The sequence below is a fragment of the Pezoporus wallicus genome, unplaced genomic scaffold (genome assembly GCF_028554395.1).
Source record: "Pezoporus wallicus isolate ANWC-B61680 ecotype Strahan unplaced genomic scaffold, APGP_CSIRO_Pwel_v1 contig_13937, whole genome shotgun sequence".
Classification (NCBI taxonomy): Eukaryota; Metazoa; Chordata; class Aves; order Psittaciformes; family Psittacidae; genus Pezoporus; species Pezoporus wallicus.
Genome location: NW_026642321.1, coordinates 355 through 9008, shown reverse-complemented (window position 1 = coordinate 9008; position 8654 = coordinate 355). Strand labels below are relative to the sequence as shown.

The 8654-nt window shown below is 56.5% G+C and overlaps 1 protein-coding gene across 1 annotated transcript; it reads right to left on the bottom strand.

The window, feature by feature from the left end:
- Positions 1–729: 729 nt before the first annotated feature.
- Positions 730–8412, bottom strand: LOC130609685 (pre-mRNA-splicing factor SYF1-like; the record flags this gene model as incomplete). Its single annotated transcript, XM_057428898.1, has 6 exons — positions 8365–8412; positions 7035–7148; positions 3033–3195; positions 1547–1615; positions 1039–1110; positions 730–799 (listed from the first exon to the last, which is right to left on the bottom strand). Coding segments are annotated over exons 1-6 (527 nt in total), but the record flags the coding sequence as incomplete, so codon positions are not given.
- Positions 8413–8654: the final 242 nt, after the last annotated feature.

The following is an 8654-nucleotide window of genomic DNA, read 5'->3' as shown; positions in this document are numbered from 1 at the left end:
ATAGACATCCATAGCACCCATAGACATCCATAGACATCCATAGCACCCATAGACATCCATAGACATCCCATAGACACCCATAGACACCCATAGACACCCCATAGACACCCATAGACATCCCATAGCACCCATAGCACCCATAGACACCCATAGACACCCATGGCGTGGCGGGCGAGGCCGAAGTCCTCCTCCAGCTTCGCGTACAGCAGGTAGATGGCTGCGGGCACCCATAGACATCCATAGCACCCATAGAGACCCATAGACATCCATAGCACCCATAGAGACCCACAGACATCCATAGCATCCATTGACATCCATAGACATCCATAGCATCCATAGACATCCACAGACATCCATAGACATCCATAGCACCCATAGACATCCACAGACATCCATAGATATCCATAGCACCCATAGAGACCCATAGACACCCATGGCGTGGCGGGCGAGGCCGATACACAGGTAGATGGAGACACCCATAGCACCCAGAGACACCCATAGCACCCATAGAGACCCATAGACATCCATAGACATCCATAGACATCCATAGACATCCATAGACATCCATAGACATCCATAGACATCCATCCAGATCCATAGCATCCACAGACATCCATAGACATCCATAGCACCCATAGAGACCCATAGACATCCATAGCACCCATAGACATCCATAGCACCCATAGACACCCATAGACATCCATAGAGACCCATAGCACCCATAGACACCCATAGACGCCTATGGCGTGGCGGGCGAGGCCGAAGTCCTCCTCCAGCTTCGCGTACAGCAGGTAGATGGCTGCGGGCACCCAGAGACACCCATAGCACCCATAGAGACCCATAGACATCCATAGACATCCATAGACATCCATAGACATCCATAGCATCCATAGACATCCATAGACATCCATAGCATCCATAGACATCCATAGCACCCATAGACATCCATAGACATCCATAGCACCCATAGACATCCATAGCACCCATAGACATCCATAGACATATAGACATCCATAGAGACCCATAGCACCCATAGACACCCATAGACGCCTATGGCGTGGCGGGCGAGGCCGAAGTCCTCCTCCAGCTTCGCGTACAGCAGGTAGATGGCTGCGGGCACCCAGAGACACCCATAGCACCCATAGAGACCCATAGACATCCATAGACATCCATAGACATCCATAGCATCCATAGACATCCATAGCATCCATAGACATCCATAGACATCCATAGACATCCATAGCATCCATAGACATCCATAGCATCCATAGACATCCATAGCACCCATAGAGACCCATAGACATCCACAGACATCCATAGACATCCATAGCATCCATAGACATCCATAGCATCCATAGACATCCATAGACATCCATAGACATCCATAGCATCCATAGACATCCATAGCATCCATAGAGACCCATAGACATCCATAGCACCCATAGCACCCATAGAGACCCATAGACATCCATAGCATCCATAGACATCCATAGACACTCATAGACACCCATAGACATCCATAGCACCCATAGCACCCATAGACAACCATAGACACCAATGGCGTGGCGGGCGAGGCCGAAGTCCTCCTCCAGCTTCGCGTACAGCAGGTAGATGGCTGAGGGCACCCAGAGACACCCATAGCACCCATAGAGACCCATAGACATCCATAGACATCCATAGCATCCATAGACATCCATAGACATCCATAGCATCCATAGACATCCATAGCACCCATAGCATCCATAGACATCCATAGCACCCATAGACACCCATAGCACCCATAGGCACCCATAGACACTCACAGACATCCATAGACACCCATAGACACCCATAGCACCCATAGGCACCCATAGACACCCACAGACATCCATAGACACCCAAAGCACCCATAGACACCCATGGGCACCCATAAGACACCCAGAGACACCCATGGGCACCCACTGGTACCCCCAGCTCCCATTACCCCCCCACTGGCACCCCCACCCCCCACTGGCACCCCCAGCACCCATCACCCCCCACTGACACCCCCAGCACCCATCAGCACCCATTACCCCCCACTGGCACCCCCAGCACCCATTACCCCCGCTGGCACCCCAGTACCCATCACCCCCCACTGGCACCCCCAGCACCCATTACACCCCCCTGGCATCCCCAGCACCCATCAGCACCCATTACCCCCCACTGACACCTCCAGCACCCATCAGCACCCATTACCCCCCACTGGCACCCCCAGCACCCATTACACCCCCCTGGCACCCCCAGCACCCATCAGCACCCATTACCCCCCACTGACACCTCCAGCACCCATCAGCACCCATTACCCCCCACTGGCACCCCCAGAACCCATTACACCCCCCTGGCACCCCCAGCACCCATCAGCACCCATTACCCCCCACTGGCACCCCCAGCACCCATCAGCACCCATCACCCCCCACTGACACCCCCAGCACCCATCACCCCCCGCTGGCACCCCCAGTACCCATCACCCCCCACTGGCACCCCCAGAACCCATTACAGACCCCTGGCACCCCCAGCACCCATCAGCACCCATTACCCCCCACTGACACCCCCAGCACCCATTACCCCCCTGGCACCCCCAGCACCCATCAGCACCCATCACCCCCCACTGACACCCCCAGCACCCATCACCCCCGCTGGCACCCCCAGTACCCATCACCCCCCACTGGCACCCCCAGAACCCATTACACCCCCCTGGCACCCCCAGCACCCATCAGCACCCATTACCCCCCACTGGCACCCCCAGCACCCATCAGCACCCATCACCCCCCACTGGTACCCCCAGCACCCATCAGCACCCATCACCCCCCACTGGTACCCCCAGCACCCATTACCCCCCACTGGCACCCCCAGCACCCATCACCCCCCACTGGCACCCCCAGCACCCATCACCCCCCACTGGCACCCATCAGCACCCACCACCCCCCACGGGCACCCCCACGCCCCAGGTGCCAGCCACCCCCGACGGGGTCCCCACCACGCACCCCCCCCCCCCCCCACCCCATTGCACCCACTCTTGGCGTGCCGGGGGGGGCACCCATCCAGCGCCTGCTCGAAGAGGTCCCGCGCCCGCTCCAGCTTGCGGCCCCCGTAGCGGGCCACGAACTTGGTGAGGTACGTGAGCCAGATGTCAGCCACGGCCGGCCACCGGAACAGGGACACCCCCCGCTCGTACGCCTGGGGGGGACACACCAGTAACACCAGTGAGAAACACCAGTGACACCAGTGAGAAACACCAGTGACACCAGTGACACCAGTGAGAAACACCAGTGACATCAGTGAGAAACACCAGTGACACCAGTGAGAGCAGTGAGAAACACCAGTGACACCAGTGACACCAGTGAGAAACACCAGTGACACCAGTGAGAAACACCAGAGACACCAGTGAGAAACACCAGTGACACCAGTGACACCAGTGAGAAACACCAGTAACACCAGTGAGAAACACCAGAGACACCAGTGACACCAGTGAGAAACACCAGTGACACCAGTGACACCAGTGAGAGCAGTGAGAAACACCAGTGACACCAGTGAGAAACACCAGAGACACCAGTGACACCAGTGAGAAACACCAGTAACACCAGTGAGAAACACCAGAGACACCAGTGACACCAGTGAGAAACACCAGTGACATCAGTGAGAAACACCAGTGACACCAGTAACACCAGTGAGAAACACCAGTGACACCAGTGACACCAGTGAGAAACACCAGTGACACCAGTGAGAAACACCAGTGACATCAGTGAGAAACACCAGTGACACCAGTGAGAAACACCAGTGAGAAACACCAGTGACACCAGTGAGAAACACCAGTGACACCAGTGACACCAGTGAGAAACACCAGTGACACCAGTGAGAAACACCAGTGACACCAGTGAGAAACACCAGTGACACCAGTGACATCAGTGAGAAACACCAGTGACACCAGTGAGAAACACCAGTGACACCAGTGACACCAGTGAGAAACACCAGTGACACCAGTGAGAGCAGTGAGAAACACCAGAGACACCGGGGACACCAGTGAGAGCAGTGAGAAACACCAGTGACACCAGTGAGAAACACCAGTGACACCAGTGACACCAGTGACATCAGTGAGAAACACCAGTGACACCAGTGAGAAACACCAGTGAAACCAGTGAGAAACACCAGTGACACCAGTGACACCAGTGAGAAACACCAGAGACACCAGTGAGAGCAGTGAGAAACACCAGTAACACCAGTGAGAAACACCAGTGACACCAGTGAGAAACACCAGAGACACCAGTGACACCAGTGAGAAACACCAGTAACACCAGTGAGAAACACCAGAGACACCAGTGACACCAGTGAGAAACACCAGTGACATCAGTGAGAAACACCAGTGACACCAGTAACACCAGTGAGAAACACCAGTGACACCAGTGACACCAGTGAGAAACACCAGTGACACCAGTGAGAAACACCAGTGACATCAGTGAGAAACACCAGTGACACCAGTGAGAAACACCAGTGAGAAACACCAGTGACACCAGTGAGAAACACCAGTGACACCAGTGAGACCAGTGAGAAACACCAGTGACACCAGTGAGAAACACCAGTGACACCAGTGAGAAACACCAGTGACACCAGTGACATCAGTGAGAAACACCAGTGACACCAGTGAGAAACACCAGTGACACCAGTGACACCAGTGAGAAACACCAGTGACACCAGTGAGAGCAGTGAGAAACACCAGAGACACCGGGGACACCAGTGAGAGCAGTGAGAAACACCAGTGACACCAGTGAGAAACACCAGTGACACCAGTGACACCAGTGACATCAGTGAGAAACACCAGTGACACCAGTGAGAAACACCAGTGAAACCAGTGAGAAACACCAGTGACACCAGTGACACCAGTGAGAAACACCAGAGACACCAGTGAGAGCAGTGAGAAACACCAGTAACACCAGTGAGAAACACCAGTGACACCAGTGACACCAGTGAGAAACACCAGAGACACCAGTGACACCAGTGAGAGCAGTGAGAAACACCAGTGACACCAGTGAGAAACACCAGTGACACCAGTGACACCAGTGAGAAACACCAGAGACACCAGTGACACCAGTGAGAGCAGTGAGAAACACCAGTGACACCAGTGAGAAACACCAGTGACACCAGTGAGAAACACCAGTGACACCAGTGACACCAGTGAGAAACACCAGTGACACCGGGGACACCAGTAACACCAGTGAGAAACATCAGTGAAACCAGTGACACCAGTGAGAAACACCAGTGACACCAGTGACACCAGTGACACCAGTGAGAGCAGTGAGAAACACCAGTGACACCAGTGAGAGCAGTGAGAAACACCAGTGACACCAGTGACATCAGTGAGAAACACCAGTAACACCAGAGAGAAACACCAGTGACACCAGTGAGAAACACCAGTGACACCAGTGACACCAGTGACACCAGTGAGAGCAGTGAGAAACACCAGTGACACCAGTGACATCAGTGAGAAACACCAGTAACACCAGTGAGAAACACCAGTGACACCAGTGACATCAGTGAGAAACACCAGTGACATCAGTGAGAGCAGTGAGAAACACCAGAGACACCAGTGACATCAGTGAGAAACACCAGTGACACCAGTGAGAAACACCAGTGACACCAGTAACACCAGTGACACCAGTGACACCAGTGACACCAGTGAGAAACACCAGTGACACCAGTAACACCAGTGAGAAACACCAGTGAGAAACACCAGTGAGAGCAGTGAGAGCAGTGAGAAACACCAGTGAGAAACACCAGTGAGAGCAGTGACACCAGTGACACCAGTGAGAAACACCAGTGACACCAGTGAGAAACACCAGTGACACCAGTGAGAAACACCAGTGACACCAGTGAGAAACACCAGTGACACCAGTGACACCAGTGAGAAACACCAGTGACATCAGTGAGAAACACCAGTGACACCAGTGAGAAACACCAGTGAGAAACACCAGTGACATCAGTGAGAAACACCAGTAACACCAGTGAGAAACACCAGTGACATCAGTGAGAAACACCAGTGACACCAGTAACACCAGTGAGAAACACCAGTGAGAAACACCAGTGAGAGCAGTGAGAGCAGTGAGAAACACCAGTGAGAAACACCAGTGAGAGCAGTGACACCAGTGACACCAGTGGGAGCAGTGGGAGCAGTGGGAGCAGTGGGAGCAGTGACACCAGTGACACCAGTGAGAGCAGTGGGCGCAGTGGGAGCAGTGACAGCAGTGACACCAGTGGGAGCAGTGGGAGCAGTGACACCAGTGACACCAGTGAGAGCAGTGAGAGCAGTGACACCAGTGAGAGCAGTGACACCAGTGACACCAGTGAGAGCAGTGACACCAGTGAGAGCAGTGACACCAGTGACACCAGTGGGAGCAGTGGGAGCAGTGGGCGCAGTGGGAGCAGTGGGAGCAGTGACACCAGTGACACCAGTGGGTGCAGTGGGAGCAGTGGGAGCAGTGACACCAGTGACACCAGTGGGAGCAGTGGGAGCAGTGGGAGCAGTGACACCAGTGACACCAGTGGGTGCAGTGGGAGCAGTGGGAGCAGTGACACCAGTGACACCAGTGAGAGCAGTGACACCAGTGACACCAGTGAGAGCAGTGAGAGCAGTGACACCAGTGAGAGCAGTGACACCAGTGAGAGCAGTGACACCAGTGACACCAGTGAGAGCAGTGACACCAGTGAGAGCAGTGACACCAGTGACACCAGTGAGAGCAGTGACACCAGTGAGAGCAGTGACACCAGTGGGAGCAGTGGGAGCAGTGGGCGCAGTGGGAGCAGTGGGAGCAGTGACAGCAGTGACACCAGTGGGAGCAGTGAGAGCAGTGACACCAGTGAGAGCAGTGACACCAGTGGGAGCAGTGAGAGCAGTGACACCAGTGAGAGCAGTGACACCAGTGACACCAGTGAGAGCAGTGACACCAGTGAGAGCAGTGACACCAGTGACACCAGTGACACCAGTGGGCGCAGTGGGAGCAGTGGGCGCAGTGCCCGTCCCCCACCTTGAAGCTCTCCTCGAAGTACCCGCGCTCCTCCAGGCAGAGCCCGTAGTTGATGACGATCTGGGGGGTGGCGATGCGCAGGTCCAGGATGCGCTCGTACACGGCCTTGGTCGACTGCGGCACGGCAACGGATCAGCACCCAGCACCCAGCAGCACCCATCACCCTTCAGTACGCAGCAGCACCCAGCACCCATCAGCACCCGGCACCCAGCACCCATCAGCACCCAGCACCCAGCAGCACCCAGCAGCACCCAGCACCCATCAGCACCCATCAGCACCCAGCACCCATCAGCACCCAGCACCCATCAGTACCCATCAGCACCCAGCACCCATCAGCACCCGGCACCCAGCACCCATCAGCACACAGCACCCAGCACCCATCAGCACACAGCACCCATCAGCACCCAGCACCCATCAGCACCCAGCACACAGCACCCATCAGCACCCAGCACCCATCAGCACCAGGAACCCAGCACCCATCAGCACCCAGCAACCATCAGCACCCATCACCCATCAGCACCCATCACCCATCAGCACCCAGCACCCATCAGCACCCGGCACCCAGCACCCATCAGCACCCAGCACCCAGCAGCACCCATCAGCACCCAGCACCCATCAGCACCCAGCACCCATCAGTACCCATCAGCACCCAGCACCCATCAGCACCCGGCACCCAGCACCCATCAGCACACAGCACCCAGCACCCATCAGCACCCAGCACCCATCAGCACCCAGCACCCAGCACCCATCAGCACCCAGCACCCATCAGCACCCAGCACTCAGCAGCACCCAGCACCCATCAGCACCCAGCACCCATCAGCACCCAGCACCCACCAGCACCCAGCACCCAGCACCCATCAGCACCCAGCACCCATCAGCACCCATCAACACCCAGCACCCAGCACCCAGCAGCACCCAGCACCCATCAGCACCTATCAGTACTCAGCACCCATCGTCACCCACACATGGGGTGAATTCTATGGGTGCTAGGGGTCACTATGGGGCAGGACCCACCTGGAAGGTGCCCAGGCTCTCCTCCAGGTGGGCCAGCATGGACCAGAGCAGTGGGCTGCTATGGGATGCTATGGGGTGGGTGCTATGGGGCAGATGCTATGGGTCGCTATGGGGCAGGTGCTATGGGTCGTTATGGGGCGCTATGGGGCAGGACCCACCTGGAAGGTGCCCAGGCTCTCCTCCAGGTGGGCCAGCATGGACCAGAGCAGTGGGCTGCTATGGGATGCTATGGGGTGGGTGCTATGGGGCAGATGCTATGGGTCGCTATGGGGCAGGTGCTATGGGTCGTTATGGGGCGCTATGGGGCAGGACCCACCTGGAAGGTGCCCAGGCTCTCCTCCAGGTCGGCCAGCATGGACCAGAGGCGCAGTGGGATGCTATGGGTGCTATGGGATGCTATGAGGTGGGTGCTATGGGGCGGATGCTATGGGTCGCTATGGGGCGCTATGGGGCAGGACCCACCTGGAAGGTGCCCAGGCTCTCCTCCAGGTCGGCCAGCATGGACCAGAGGCGCAGTGGGATGCTATGGGTGCTATGGGATGGGGCTATGAGGTGGGTGCTATGGGGCGGATGCTATGGGTCGCTATGGGGCGCTATGGGGCAGGA